General features: G+C 27.8%; 1 protein-coding gene and 2 long non-coding RNA genes across 4 annotated transcripts; 2 read left to right on the forward strand and 1 right to left on the reverse strand.

The window, feature by feature from the left end:
- Positions 1-3,046: 3,046 nt before the first annotated feature.
- On the reverse strand, positions 3,047-10,939 carry LOC149892362 (uncharacterized). 2 transcript variants are annotated; one of them, XM_090079400.1, is made up of 8 exons: positions 10,751-10,934; positions 8,744-8,842; positions 8,090-8,287; positions 7,891-7,989; positions 7,679-7,777; positions 7,326-7,421; positions 7,062-7,160; positions 3,047-3,868 (listed from the first exon to the last, which is right to left on the reverse strand). In XM_090079400.1, exons 1-8 carry the CDS (start codon positions 10,862-10,864, stop codon positions 3,770-3,772), a joined length of 903 nt encoding a protein of 300 aa, XP_089935526.1. In that variant the 5' UTR covers positions 10,865-10,934; the 3' UTR covers positions 3,047-3,769. The 2 variants fall into 2 exon arrangements, 1 of the variants encoding a protein (XP_089935526.1); XR_016449971.1 differs by lacking the exons at positions 3,047-3,868; positions 7,062-7,160 and having other exon boundaries at positions 7,891-8,009; positions 10,751-10,939.
- LOC149892363 (uncharacterized) lies at positions 4,331-14,980 on the forward strand. The gene is made up of 3 exons (XR_016449973.1): positions 4,331-4,533; positions 12,316-12,481; positions 13,650-14,980. It is a non-coding gene; the product is annotated as an uncharacterized LOC149892363 (long non-coding RNA).
- Positions 4,357-6,634, forward strand: LOC149892364 (uncharacterized). The gene is made up of 2 exons (XR_016449972.1): positions 4,357-6,342; positions 6,421-6,634. It is a non-coding gene; the product is annotated as an uncharacterized LOC149892364 (long non-coding RNA).
- Positions 14,981-15,288: the final 308 nt, after the last annotated feature.

Genomic DNA, 15,288 nt, shown 5'->3' on the forward strand with positions numbered 1-15,288 from the left:
ATAAATAGTAAATTACATTTAACAAAAAAATAATGTTGCCGATTTTTCACCTTGCAATTTGTTTGTGTTTTCCTCATATATCTAGATAGCTCCACTAAACAGCTCACTTAACAAGTAGAACGACTTTGTTATCGTGTTATGACATGGCTTGTTGAAGGTTTCTCTTTGTTTAATTTTCTCATATTTTAGGGCTGACTGGAATGCAATTATTTTGTTGCGGCTCTAATGGATTAAATTATTTCAAGACTCAGTTGATCTTTGACAATATCATATATTTACCGTACATCGCGGGCCTAAGAAAGTAGCAATTGTAGCAAGTAGCGTTTAGCCAGTTCACCAAGTCTTAACGAAATTCAATTCATCCATAATTTCTGATGCTTTGGAATTGTTCTGAAGTACCAGGTTTGACTTTTTCCTTTTGTTAACTGGCTAATAGAACTTAAGCAAGTGGTGGCTTAAGTTCTAATAGCCAGTTAACAGCAGGCTGATGAAATGATGATTTGAGGGCTATTTAATTTCTTTACAGCTTTTTCGATTTCGGTTTCATAACTTTTACAAACTTTTCTTTCGATCAAATTGATCCAATTTCATTTACACCCGATGCAATATGAGAGAATCCTTGATAATTATAAACCGATCCAACATGCAAATTGTACTGTTACAGCTTAAAACTATATATAGAAAAGAGAAAAAATTTTCTGATCTTTTTGGCAAGGAAAAATATATATTTATTTAAAAGTGCTGGAAATATACGGAAAGACCTGTGGAGTAGTGCTGATAGAATGATTGTCTTGAAAGATCAAATAACCTTTTCAAAATTCAAAATCAAGTTTGTCTATGGCCATCTAAACAGATTATAAATTGTTGTTGAGTGTCATTCATAACAGATAAAAATGTAGACAGTGTTTTAAAAACATTCAAAGAATTATATTAAAGAATTATATAAAGAATTATATATTCTTATATCGAGCTGAAATGATCAGCAAAATATTAGAACATGATCAAAGCAATATCCGGCATTGACAATATCAGAATGAACACCATAACTATTGATGCTGTAGCCAACATGAAGGCAGCTTTCTCAATGCCTGGACAACCTGGACTTATTCATAATTTATTCTGATTGTTTGATAAACACTATTATGTCAAGATCAATTGAAAAAAACAGAAAGCTTGAAGATGTCGATTGACAAAAATCTAAACAACCGACAAGTAAGAGGGCTGAAAGTTTATCAGCATTTTATGTCATCAGACTTGAAAAAAAGATGTTTATTATTTTACATATTTATTACAACAGTTAAGGGTTAAATTAAAAACTACTCTATTTCAATTTTTCAATGTTCGAAAAAAATTAAGGGTTAATTTTTTCGAAGATTAAATTATTTTTATTTTTAGTGAGATCAATTAAAATCATTCATCTTGTGGTAAACAGAATTCAAATACTGTAATATAATGCAGGAATCAATCATCACACTTAACGAGCCACTTCAAAGTTTTAGAGGAAACGGGAGAAATTTTAATGAGTAAAGATTTAAAAATGCAACGTTTTTTTTCTTTGAGAGAAAGCTACAGAAAATGTTAAAATTTTATCTTTTAAACAATAAAACTGTGATACTTTATCACCACTTATTGCTAAGTGGCTATCAATACATGATGAAGAAGAAGAAGATTTGTCAGAGTTAGTCATTAGTTCTAATTTCACTTTGGAGTATTCGTTAAATCTGCAGCTCTTGCTAATTCTCTATTGCATATTGTTGATTTAAAACACATCTTGTAAAATGATGTTGATGTAAATCACGAAAGCGCATTAGGAGAAAAGGAGCAGTTACTTTGTCAAGGAGTGGATAAGAAGCTTGATTAGACTATTTGAACTTCTGAGTAAACTCAACTAGAGGGCAGTTCTTTAGAAAAAGTTATGAACCCAGACATCACCTCACATTTATTTACAAAAATGGAAAATCTGCTTTGTCTATAAGACAACTGAACTGGTTTAATACTTGCTCAAATATATAAACTTGCATAAGTACGACGACTATTAATTGAATAAAATTATATTTCTCTTGTACTTCTTTACATTCTGTAGGCTAAGGTTACTGAACCGAACAAGCTCTCGAATCTATTCATTAGAATTTTAATCAATTTTAATGAATGAGAAAAGTTGGAGAACACAATCCAAAATGAATTGAAGCGCTAAAAAACATTTGTTGCTTGCAATTCCAACCCCTTGTAAGGTAGCTTTATATTTACAAGAACGTAGTTTGTAAAAAGTGCAATATTAAATCCCGATGAACAAATGTTTAATATAATTTTGAAGTCTAAAATATCAATAATAAATCTTACAATAAAAAGACCAGAAAATTTCTTTTAAGGTAATAAAGGAACTGTAGCAAACCTCGACCCTTAATAGTCCTCTTCTAGGGTTTGGTTCCCAAAATCCTTTTCATTTTTTTTTTTTTTTTTTTTCATCGACTGATTTCAAATTCCATAAAAAAAAAAAAAAAAAAGAAAATACGTTTAAAAGTTACGACCATTCAAGTTATTTCAGGGAGTAAATGGGAGAATTTTAAACCATGCATGGTCATCAAATCGTAAACGAAGAGAAATTTTTTAATGAAATTAAAAATTTTTTTTTCTTTTTAATGAATTTTGAACAGAGTTTATGAAAGAGACTTATAAAAAGTATTCCCAAAATGAATTTTTATTTCGAAATACTGGAATGAGTTCATCGATCTCATCGCTCCAGGCATTATAGAACTTCAGGTAGATATTCATGTATTGTAATTCTCCTTCTTATAAAATGATCTCTTCTTATAAAAAAAAAAATTCCTCAACACCCAATCAGTAAAGAAAAGCAATAATTTGCTAAAACTTTTAAAAGATGAAAAACTTTTTTAAAAATGGCCTCATGATCATTGTTGTTTGGTTTTAATGTTTTCATACTGCGACATAACGATGTGAAGCTCAAATAAAAATCTCTGAATCAGTTTTATTATTTCAATCTTTATATTTATTGTACTATATTCTTTTATATACATAGTTGAAAAAAAAAAAAAAAAAAAAAAAAAAACCTTTAAAAAAATAAAAACCTCATACAGCATCGCGATTTTCGCCGCGTGGAAATTTTCCAATAAAATAAAAAAAATCTGATTTTAAAAACCTATTATAAACGGAATTAAATACCCCACGATGAGAATAAAGTGGTAAATCAGCATTTGATCTTAAAAAATTTCGAACAAACAAAAAGGTTCAATACAGTGACGCATTTTTCAAAGGAAACGCAAAAATGCATTTAAAGAAAATTCGATTTCAGAAAATTGCTTAGCAGATAATTCTCATCAATTCAAGATTTTCAACGAGCAGAAAAAGCGTTTAAAGGCTGACCAAATTTAACAAAAAAATAATAAATAAGTATAAAAATAACAGAATTTTACGTTGTTATCTTAAAGGTTGGCGATTGAAAAGATCACAACTTGCTATTAAAATTCGAGAATAAAAAGAAATGACTAGAATTTATGAAAATCTTCATAATTACTTGCTTTTGCCATAATATAATTAACTAGACAACTCTCACAAAAATTCTAAATAATGAACACGGGAGCCTTTTTACAAGGATATTTACAGGACCAACAACACGGGAAGCAGTTGATGTATTATAAACAGCTATAGATCATAATTTTATAGTCAAATTTTAAAATAAAATCTATTATAAAACAATACTTTTGTAATAAATTTCATAGAGATAAAAATAAATAATAATGGTAGAACAGAACTAAACAGCAGTGGAGTAAGATTTCCTTGCCGTGGAAAGATAAGCAACAACTTCGTCTTGGTTGGCATCTTTCGCAAGATCCAAAGGAGTAAATCCATCCTAAAAAAATTTTTTTTATCGTAGTTTGAAAAAACTTCGACAAATAACTTGTAAAAAACTAAAATTAAGGTTAACAGAATCAGGTTCTAACGAGTGAAAATATATTTGAGTGTGTATATCAAGAGCATGTGACACTCATAAATTTTTCAAAAACGATTTTGTGATGATGGCTACAATATCGTTCATTTCATTAGAAGCTTTTTTTTCCTTCTGAGTACTGCCTAATTTTCTCTTTATAAAATATAATAAAACATGAACAAAATACTTCCATTAAAGTAATGCCGATTTTTAATTTTTTCTGCAAAATACTTATCAAGTAATTGCGGAATGCTTTTTTTTTTTAAATCGTAAACAAAGTTCGTATATAATTAATTAATTATAATTAATCATATACGAATAATTATATACATAATAATTAATTGATAAATACAATATGTTCATTTTGTTTTGAATTACAGTTTATACATATTGCAATGTAAAAAGATGATGAAAAGAATGCCATCTCTCAAACAGAAGAACAAGAGATCAAATCAGAAAAATTTGAAAAAATCTGTGAAAACCAATACGTGTTGAAGTATTAACAAAATCTGGTTGGTTAGATATCCTTTAGAAGATTTACAAACAAGCTCTCTGCTCACTACCAGAAATGTTTACAAGTTTTCCAGGTTAGACTTAACACTATATTTTAAGCCTGACTGACGTTTTTTTAAGTCTTTAAAAGTTTATTCAGAGTTTTTATTTAGTTTGTGTCTTACATTTTAGAAAATTATTGATAGTTCTAATAAAGAGTTTTCTAAGATTAGGGAGGGGCATTACATGCTCATAGCAATATTCCAAAATCTAAATTAGCTGCAAGACTTACTATGAAATTAGTCAAACACTTTAGGGATAAAGCTGATATTCTCTATAAGCAAGACAAATACAGTATTGAAAACATTCTAAAGCTACATGACAAATGGAGAGTGCTTGCAAAATCTAAAAGTAAGCATTTTAATAAGAAGAATTCACTTGAATAAAACTTCACTCAAACACTAAATGCCATTTTTTTAATGTTACTTCTTCCAGTTGGAAAGATAACATTAGAAAAACCAGACCAGCTAAAGATGGAGATGAAGATATTGCCTGGTTTAAAGCTCTCAAAAATGGAATTAAAACTGGAGGAATTAGTGTAAAAGATAATGTGCTGACTGCAGTTTAAGGGGGAAAAAGTAAGAATCGAAAAAAAAAACTGTTAACGATTGATAAAGAAAAGAGAAAAAAGAATAATGAAGAAATTGTCTGTTGGTTGATTATAGCAGTGACTCAACTAAAGAAGCTCTTGTTATTGAACAGTTCTTCTATGGGTTCTGCATCTAAGAATTCTCCTAAAGGTGATTCAGAGTTTAATATTTTGAAAAAGGGAGTTCAGAGAAAAGAAAGTCACTGGATCAGATATTACATCTCTGGTTTCACCAAGAAACATTTTTTCTCATCCAATGATAATAGCAGGGGGTGTTAAACCTGAGGAAGTAAACATTTCAATAAATACCATAAGATCAAGGAAGCTAAATAGGCAAGTGATGGTAAGAAATTAAAAATAAGGTTAAATCAGATTATTTGGAACTTCACTGAAATGGGAAACCTTTGAAAGAAACCTCTGGCCAAAAGTATGAGTATTTAATTTTTTGGTGAGTGGTTTTCCTGATTGTGTTGAAGACAAAATATGAAACTTATACAGTCCAATACAAGAGTTGCTATCTGCAAGAGAGTCTTAGGAGCATTAGAGAAATGAGATCTTAAAGCAAAGATTGTTGCCCAGTATTTTTATGACTGTTTGTAATACAGGGGTTAAGAATGGAGCTACAACTCTACTAGAGGAATGCAAATCAATGAAAATTCTTCTTTGACTTGTTGCCATCATTTTTTCAGAATTGATCCTGAAAACATTTAGGAATTCTTTATCTAAAAAAGAAACAAAAGTTATGTTAATCTAGATTTCAAAGATTTTTAGAAAGAATAGATTTGCTCAGAGAAGATTCAATAGATCTTGAAAATGTTTTCCTCAAAAAGAAAGCAGATGAAACTCGTGTGTTCTTCGAGAAATAAGTAGAATCTATACATCCATAATATGATTACAAAGATGCTTCAGAATTAACACTTTATCTCTTAGGCAGACCAGAAACATAAATTTGGAAAACTATACAAAGATCTCTAGGACAGATCTCAGGCTTCTCTGTCATAGTTGTCAGATCTCAGATCTGTCTGTCATAGCTCAGAAAGCTTAAGTTCTTTTGTCATATATTGAGAAACAATCTTGGTTACTCTTTCATAATTTGAACAATAATGGTAAATGGCTCAAACTTCCTCCTTCAAAATGGGAGGAAGATAAAAACTATTTAAAGATGAAACTTTTCATTGAAACAGTCAAGTTTACTTATGATGTTGCTAACCAAGGAATCAAGCCATGTTTGAGTTTTCTTCAGATACTTACAAAGGTAAAACAAATATATTTATAAAATGTATTGAAAAGCTTTACTTAACTTTTTATAAACAAAATGTTTGGTTAATTTTAGGATGAGGCAATACAAAACAAAGTTTTAAAAGTGGTTGCAACTCTTAGAAAACTTGTTAGTAATTTGAACAAGAAGGAACTGTTCTCTGATTTGGTTCAATACAAAGACTAACTTTTTTCTGCTATCATATAAAACACTGCAACAGAAGGAAACTGGTTTACATGTAATAATTGGTTTATATTCTAAAAGTAAAATATATTTTTGTTGATAAAAATGCATTTTAAACATTTGGAATTGATACAAGATGTTCCCCATCCACCTCTCATTTCTTTACCTCCACCTTTAAAATCTATTTTTGAGTATATTGCATAAAAATGTGAACATTTAAAGCAAAAATCATGCTATAACAATTTTTTTTAAAAAAAAAGCTTTTTATATGTTAAGGAACAATTTTTTATACAGATGTAATTTTCAAACTTTTTTGATTTAGGCCATTCCCTATTGTATATGTATAAGTATATATTCGTTTTTATTTAGGTCAGGCCCTAATGTATAAGTATAAATTGCTGGAGAAAACCCCACATTTAATATGGCTCTGTTTTATCACTTTTCATTTAGTTAATAAAAATAAATGCTAACTTAACTATATTCAAGAGATTTTTTTGTAAACCAATAAAAGACATTGAAAATTAAAACGATACCTTGTTTTGAATGTGTGGGTCAGCACCTGACTCAACAAGTTTTTTGACAATATTAACATGACCAAACAAAGCAGCTGCATGAAGAGCTGTTTCGCCATTCTAAAATATTGGAAAAAAATACAAGACAGTTAAATGTATTTTCATTACTACTACTTATTAAAAAACCGTCTTTTATAACACAAAATATTTGAAAAGATTGAAAGTGATTTTAATATATGTAACACTCATCAAAAAACTTACCAAAACTAATAAAAAACTATTTACCTTAAGGAGCTCCAAAGAAGCTCCATTTTTAACAAGCAATTCTACAACATCATAATGCCCCTTATGAGCAGCCTTAAATAATGGAGTTCCTCCATCCTAAACATGTTATAATATGAGTTTATCCAGGGTTATCTTTAGTATTCCATTTTAGTTTTCTATTCTAGTTATTATTATCAATGAAAACTATTAAAAAAAGGCTAAAGCAGACTAACAATTTATACACTTACTAGTATAATAGTAATAATAAATTCTAAAATTACTTTTAAACAAAATACAAAATCCTTTTTTTTGGAAACTGTTTTTAAAGTAAAACTTTAGTTTTTTTAGCAAAATAAAGATATAACTTTTAAAACCTGTCGATGCAGATCAACACTTGCATTAGATGCAAGTAGCTCTTTTACAACAGCAACATGACCTTCTTGTGCAGCGATCCAAAGTGGTGAGGCTAAGTCCTACATCATAAATATATAAATTTTAAATAAAAAAAGAAACACTCTTCTATATTTATCACACATAAAACAAAAATTTTATGAAAAATTCTAAAGGAAACAAAAAGATCACTTACAGCTCTTTGGTAATCAGCTTGAGCACCTTTTAAAAGAAGGTATTTAACAACACTAGTATGTCCATTTTGACAAGCAACAAATAAAGGCGTAGCTCCATCCTGTCATAAAAAAAAAACAACTACACAAACTTTTAAAAGTTTTATTTAAACTAAACTCTTACAGTTAAGAAATAAAGTTAACTATCATAAATTATTAGACCTTCATCTCTGCATGAATATTTGCTGATCTTTTAATGAGCTCTTTGACTACATCCAAATGATTACATTGTGAGGCAACAAAAAGTGGAGTACCACCTTCATTTGATGGCAGATCGATTTCTGCATTATTATTAAGCAGCTCTTCAACAATTTTTAAATATCCACTTTGTGCAGCAAAGAACAAAGCTGTGGTTCCTGTCTAGGGATTATATATAAACATAAATAATATATATAAAAATATCTACATATATATAGAATTCTATACTTAATATTTTAAAAAACATACATTTATAAATCTTTATCAAGACAAAAATTTCATGCTTTTTTTTTTTCCCCCTTACTTTCTTCTTAGTTTTTAAAAATAGTATTTAAATGAAGTTTAATGCTACTAATATGAACTATTTAGTTTTGAAATTTCTATTTTGAGAGCTGCTGCAATAATGCGTTATACAGAGATTTTACAAAAAATGTCTTTAATGTTATTTAATGAGTAACAGTTTTTATGCAATGCCAACTAAAAATATTTAAGGAAACTGAAGTAGAGATTTTACACTTAACAATTTAGGATAACAATTTATAGTAAAACAAATAATAATAAGCAAGGATTTCTTTTAGCACATAACATATTAAAACTATTTTAAAGAGCTATACCAACCTTTCTTCTTGCATTAACAAATGCACCATTTGCTAGAACTTCTTTTACAATCGGAAGATAGTTATTTGCAGCAGCAAGAATTAAAACAGTGGTTCCATCCTGTATGAAAGTAAGTTTATTAAGCACTTGTAAACAATACTAATTTATTAGTGCTTTGATAAAAATTGTTTTAAAAAATTATAATTAAAACCAAAAGCATCAATGATTTGTTTTTAAATTAAACACTTTGCAATTTGTAATTTACTAGAAACCTACCTTACAAGTATAAATAATAATTGCTATCTATAATTTATTAGAAATCTACCTTACAACTATACAAAAGTGTAGTGTGCTAAATCTAAAAGGTAAAGTGAACCATAAACACACTTTAAACCTTTATGCTCAATACACAGAATACTATACAAAAACAAACATTTAACATCCTAAAACAAAACTTTTAAATTCTTGTTAAATGCTTTACTATCATTTCAGAGCTAAATTTGGAAAAAGACTTGTTTTGGTACCCATTTTGGTGGCACATTTTCTTGATCTGCATATCAACACCAGATGTTTAAGCCTAAAATTAAAATTCTCCTTTGGGAAAATTTGAAAAAAAAAAAAGAGAGAGTAAAAAAATTGAAATTGCAAAATAATTGTTTTTTTTTATTTTGACAACTAAATGGTGCTTGCAAAAATGAACAAGGAAACAGCATTCTAACAAATAACGAATAAAGAAAGATCATTCTAACAACTACAAATACAAAGATGTATAACAATAAAAGAAGGAAGATAAAGTGCAATTGTTTACAGATTTGATGTACTACAAAGCCTTGAAACCTGATGGCTAAATCATCCCTTTAATATAGACGTTTCTAACATTTTTATCAATATGGCTTAAGTACACCAAGATTTTAAAATTTTAATTATATACATTCCATCAAATTTAAATATATCTAATATATTTAAAAGACAATTTATTGAGCTGTACAAAACATATTTTCCTACCAGACAAAGCTATGAAATACAGCAGGAAGAGGACATAAAAAAAAGATAAGGATTTGTGTTCATATTGTTATCAACCAAGAGGTCATAGAATCAGTCATAAATGTGAAAAAAATAGGCAGAAAAATCTGTTCACTCTTATAAAATATATGCTAACAAAATTTCAGCAGAAATAAAATTGATCAGGATCCTATGAAAAGACTTATGAAAGGTATAATATTGACTCATCAAAACTAAGTCATTGTGTTAGAAAACTGTAGTGGTCTATGTAGCAATGCAGTCAGGTACCTAATGGATATTAGATATAAGGGCATTTCATAAGAATTCGGGCACTTCTTAAAATTCTGATTTATGATCACAAAGTCATCAGGTTATTTACTCTTCCATTGGGTAAATTTTCTAAAAAGACTCAAAAAGCTACGTATACAGTTGCTAAGATAATTCATAAGGAAATAAAATTGAAAAAGACCTATTTCACCAGCTTTTATGTACATCTGACCCTATCATTCAGACATTCAGAAAAACAAAAAACATTTTCCATTTACTGTAATTATATTATTGAAGGAGCCAAGCATAGAACATTAAATTTACAAATTTTGATTCCTAATATTTAATTATATTGCATGGATATAAGATACTTTTGTTAAATTGTGCATACTAATTGAAAATTCTCAGAAACTCACCTTATTCTATAGATTTATATACTTTTTTACATAATAAACTTTTCTAACTAAAAACTTAGCATTCTAAAATATGTTTTAGGATTTTGGCTAGGAAATAGTATTTTTAACCCACTGTGTAAATGCAAAATCACTATATTATGCTTTAAAAAAAAAAAAAAAAAAAAAAGTAATATTAGACAATAATAAATGTTTTTATAATTTATGTGCAGAAATAAAGCTAGCATTCAATTACTGAGTAAGCATTAACTACCTTACTAATCCTACATTCCATGATATATCAATTTTTTGTATACTTTGTAATAACATGGTATGATAAGCAAACTATTGTAAAGTTTATATATACCTCATCTGTGCAATCAACTCTTACTGAGTTTTTATCCTTTAAAAAATTTTGAACTAGTGATAAATTTCCTTGAACTGCTGCTATATGGTATTGTATTTCTTGCTCATTCATCATGCTTAATTAAACTCTATTATATTTGTTTATTTTTTTGAGTATAAAAAGAAATAGGATAATACATTACAAAAGCTTAATTGACACAACATTTTTATATAAATATATACACACTTTATATATATATATATATATATATATATATATATATATATATATATATATATATATATATATATATATATATATATATAAAGATATATATATATATATATATATATATATATATAAAGATATATAAATATATATATATATATATAAAGATATATAAATATATATATATATATATATATAAAGATATATATATATATATATATATATATATATATATATATACACACACACAGATATGTACACACACACACACACACACACACACACACACACACACACACACACACACACACACACACACACACACACTCGATGGCAATCTACATAATTATTTACTGATAAAACAAACGTTGCAATTTTTTAGAAATGGCTATTATTAACGGATTACTTTACATTGCCGTAAGACAAAGTGGATAAATATAGCTCTAGTAAAAATTTTGCAAATGACCCTGTAACAAGTAAAAAACCAATCGCATACCGCGAATCTGTTTAATAAACAAATGAAATATAATTATCCTTATTATTTTTGCTTAAAAATTAATGTTAAAAACGATATTCCTCTGTTTTACAGCTATTGTTGCATGACTGTGTTATTGTTGCATGACTGTGTTATTGTTGGTGTCTAAATGCAAGCATGATTTTAGAACTTTGGTGCAAAATGTTTTTATAGGTTGAAGTTTGTCTCCCACTTTTAATTTACTTATTTTACTCACGGAGTAGCAAGCACATGTTAAAAACATTAAGCGATACCTTGCTGTTACTGCTTAGAGCTAGATAAAAACTTTAATGTCTCGACTTTTGTCAGACTGATCTCATCTTATAATGGTAAATTTTTTATAATCCTACGCATTTAAACTAAGTAGTCGGCCAACATTATTTCAAAAATTGTTCTATAGATAATAATTCGTTTCTAAATTTTGATTTGTAGATATTTCCAATTAAGAACAACTTATCCGCTTTAAAACTTATCACTGGATTTTAATGAATATAACAGATGAGTGCGTATGTATTAGGAAAGAAGAAAATATGCATTTTAAAACAGTATTTTTATGTAGTATTTTAAAATTAAACGTATCGAAAAAACTCGGGCTCATTCCAACAACATTCGTGAATATTGAAATGTAATTTGCGAACAATTATGCAACTTAATTAAAAAGAGTGGAGTGAAGATGTGAGAAATTAAATGATGACATAAAACATGTATGATGTAGAACGTAAATAAAATAAACATGTTATTCTGCCATAATTTTTATTACTATGTGCAAGCAATTTTACTATAATGCAATTATTAAAACTGATATAAGATAAATAATAAATTTTTCTTTTTAAAATACTTCAAGACGATTTATAGAAGTATTACTCTAATGAAAATTTGGTGCTGGGAGAATATTAAAAAGCTGAAACGGGGAAGGGTCAAAAGCTGAAGAATTAAGGCTTTAAGATTGCCGTTCTTATTGATTGATGATAACAGCCACACGAAACGTTCCGAAAAAGTCCCCACGTCAGGTGCGTATATAACAACTATACTCATTTATTAATCCTTATTTATTTATTTGCAATTCTTTTTGTAAAAACACGTTTGAAAGAAAAATTAGCACACACAGCAAGGAACTCAAACGAACAAAAATTAAAGAAGAAATAGTTGTATAGCATATTTGTATAACATATTTGTATATTAAACATAAACTATAGTAACGTAGTAACACCAATCTTTTTCATTCTCTTTTGGATGCTCTGCAATATTGATGATAAGCTGCTCTTCATTTTCAATAACCGTTGCATCAAGTTGTTTTTGGTAATTTATTTCCATTTGTTTTTCCATTTCAACGATTGCTTTTAACGATAAATTCTTTCAAGTAATTTTTAAACTAAATAAAAATGATAAGGTTTCAAAAATCCTATATTTTAAGCGATTATACAAATAAAAATTTACAAACTACAATAACAAATATGTGTTTTATAAAAAAAAGATACATGTATAAACATCTTTTTAACGAAGCCTACTCGTTTTTATATGAATACAATCAGTGACTAAAAATTTAACTTGCCGTGAAACCTCAACTCTATCGGTAAAACGTAATTTCTTGTTGCAATGTGTGAAATCGGAAATATTGAAACCTTTATATCATCATTAATAAAACTATTTGATTTCCAGGCTATAACTTGCAACTTATTTTATTAACTAAATTTCGTATTTAAAGGGTTAGTTGAAGTATTTCGGAGGTAGGAATGGTATAATTGTAGATGAAGGTGCAATTTCCTTCTTGTTTCCCTCTTAGGTGTAAACCAGGTCTAACGTGTTAGAAATAATTTTATTGAGTACGATTATTTGCTATGATTAGACCACAAATGTACTACAGGAAGGTTTGTGATTTGACTGATAATGTTGTTTGTATATTGAGAGCAAAGTTCTTGCTTTTGATGTCCCAAAACACTTTTCGGAAACGGAGAAGTCATAATTAATTGGAATAGTTGAGGCAACTCAATCAAATTTACGTTGAAAATTACAAAAAAATCCTTCGCTTTGACATAAAGAAATTTTTTGTAAATGTCGTGCGTTATATCAGTTGATTACAAGAAACCTGATGAAGTTAAAAAATTAAATATTTTCATTTTTTCTCAATTAATCAATTATATATATATTAATTTAAATATTATAAATATATCAATTTAGATAATTATCAAAATAAAAGCAACTTCTGCAGCTTCAGTTTGGTATATCGTCGGTCGATGTTCTGCTACCATTATTCTACGAAATGCTTGTGTACTTTGAACAAATAATAGATGATATTGTTGAATGAAAGACTTTATTAAAATGAACGAAATTGAAATTTATGATTAAATAAGTTTCTTTTAAGGTGATTGTCATGTAGCCCAATATGAAGCAGGTCAGCAAAATGAAGGAAATATTTTGTACTGGATTTGTGGCATTAATACTATAAATCATTTTAATTATTCACATTTATTACATAGAGCTTGCAACGATTTACAATATTGACAAGGAAAAGATCCTTCATATAGAACAATTAAAGAAAATAAGTCATGATAAAGTGACCAAGCTTTATTCACATCTATGAAATAATAAGTGAACTGAATAAACAAAATGTAAAGTTTATAAAAAGTAAATAAAAAAAGATTGAATTCAAAAATAACAGCAACCATGCATTGTATTCAAGGAGTTCCAAGTATCATTTTTATCTGCTAGATATCAGTTTGCCAGAAACTGGTTTATGAAAATACGAATAATTAATAGAATTTATTATGATGCTCTTAACTACAATAAAAATTTTTACTGCATTTACTACCTCATCTTGATTTATTTTTTCAATATTTTGTTTGATATTACATTAAGTCATATTTATATATGAATATTATAGTAAACACAATGTTGATACACATTTTATGGTTAATTTAAATTTATCTTAAATTAAAAAATTAAAAAGTAAAAAGATTTATTTAGTTTGGCTATGCGTTATAATGTTTATTATATTAAGTTATATAGCATATATGGTAATAATATCATAAAGGTATTAATATGCATTTTTTGTTTTATACAAATTTTAAAAGCAAGATCGAGGTCGCAATAAGAGCTTTGCACAAATAAATGTATTTTCTCTACTAAACATTCTCGTTTGGCTTTTCGGTTTTAAACGAATAATAATGAATATTAACGAATAAAGTACAAATTTATATATCAATCTTTGAAGATAAATCAAATTTTGTGAAGTATTATTAAAATAGAACTCTATTCGTTTTAAACAGCCAGGTTCTTGACGTGACGTGTTTATGTTCTTACATAAAATTGTTCGTTAAAATTTGTTTATCGAACTAAATCGGTTTTAATCGAATAGCAACTCTGCACAATGGGTTGAAACAACATTAACTATTAACTTTCTGATTTTGTATCATTCAGACCAGTTTTTTTCCCGAAATATCTTATTTGTTTAATTTAGTAACCGACTAACGGCAATTTCTTGAAAAGCACCTTGAATACGCTGAGTATGAAGGGGGGTTTTTTTTTTTAAGAGACGCATTTTCATTAAACGACCTTAATAAATTTTTTTTTAATTTATCAAGGTCGTTTAATGAAAATGCGTCTCTTTTTTAACACACAACATCTTTGTAAAGTTAAATAAAAGAGAAGTGATGTTGCACGTTAAAAATGTTTCTTTTAATAAACAAACGTGCAGCATCATTTGGGTGTCCTTGTCTGGTGAATGCAAGATTTTAGCACCATCTGAATTTCAAACTTTTTTTTAGTAATATAACACTCTTCATCAATTGAGCATAATTGGGCCATTAGCACACGTGTT

Source organism: Hydra viridissima, unplaced genomic scaffold (assembly GCF_058129835.1).
Source record: "Hydra viridissima isolate aposymbiotic clone 2 unplaced genomic scaffold, HvirCarnegie_v1 scaffold_2, whole genome shotgun sequence".
NCBI lineage: Eukaryota > Metazoa > Cnidaria > Hydrozoa > Anthoathecata > Hydridae > Hydra > Hydra viridissima.